Consider the following 1136-nt stretch of genomic DNA (forward strand, 5'->3'; position numbering starts at 1 on the left):
TGACTTTATGTGAAAATTTTTTACTGTAGTAAAAAAATTAAATGTGACTATTTATAAAAAATTTTTATTATAAAAAAACTCATATTTTAAACTCAAATAGTGGAGTGAACAGAAATTTAAACTCAATTTAAGGTAAATTAAAAAAAATATGAAGTTAAATAAAATTATAACTTAAATTAAATTTTTTTTTTTGAATTTTAATCCAAAATTAAAATGTATGTATAAGCGAAAGAAAGCAAAGCAAAAAACCATGTCTTTGCGCATTGACATTGAATAATGAGCAGCAACACCAAACATTACACAAAACCATGTCTTTGCGCATTGACATTGAATAATAAGCAGCAACACGAAACATTACACATTACGCAGACACACCGATCTATCTCAACATACAAAAGCTAATAAACACGCTTCTTAACGCATAATTAAAAAACCACACCAAGCCTATAAACTAGAAACTTCTTTTTTCTTATTCTCACTTTTCCAAACTCATGTTTAGAATCAAGGACGGTTAACGCAAAATTAAAAAACCACACCAAGCCCATAAACTACAAACTTCTTTTTTCTTATTATCTCTTTTCCAAACTCATGTTTAGAATAAAGGACGGTTCAATCCTGTTCAGTGGCAGAAGATGACTTTGAGCTCGCGTGGCGACGAGCAATCATGCATGAGCGACGGCGTGTCATGGGCGTACGTGAAACTCGACGGACACGCGTGCTTGAAGAACTGGGAGTAGCTCGAAGCCCTACACGTCTGCGGGCTATTGTAGTGGTTCCGACAGCACAGCTCGTCGGTTCCAAAGGCGTCGCAGCCGCTCTTGCAGGCAACGACGTGACCACCGTGCGGTGAAGTCACACGCAGGTTATCGGGACACGTGGCGAGCAGGTCGGCGCGGCAGCCGACGACGGGGCAGACCCCCTTCCCCTCGTGCGGCGTGACGGTGAGGCCGATGTTGAAGCCGTCGACGAGGCTGACGCCGTAAGAGGAGAGGTCGTTGTGGCCGTGGTGGAGGCTGAACTGGGCCAGGGTGGCCGGAGTTTTTCCGCCGGCGCCGTTGCACTCTATCTTGCCGCCGCAGTCACCGGTGGCGCAGTGGAAGCCGTTATGGGCGTGGATGCAGCCGGGGGGGGGCCCG

General features: G+C 44.4%; 1 protein-coding gene across 1 annotated transcript; it reads right to left on the reverse strand.

Moving 5' to 3' along the window:
• Positions 1-296: 296 nt before the first annotated feature.
• Positions 297-1132, reverse strand: LOC112094028 (osmotin-like protein; the record flags this gene model as incomplete). The annotated part of the gene is made up of 1 exon (XM_024173934.1): positions 297-1132. A coding segment is annotated over one exon (513 nt), but the record flags the coding sequence as incomplete, so codon positions are not given.
• Positions 1133-1136: the final 4 nt, after the last annotated feature.

Source organism: Morus notabilis, unplaced genomic scaffold (genome assembly GCF_000414095.1).
Source record: "Morus notabilis unplaced genomic scaffold, ASM41409v2 Scaffold9232, whole genome shotgun sequence".
Classification (NCBI taxonomy): domain Eukaryota; kingdom Viridiplantae; phylum Streptophyta; class Magnoliopsida; order Rosales; family Moraceae; genus Morus; species Morus notabilis.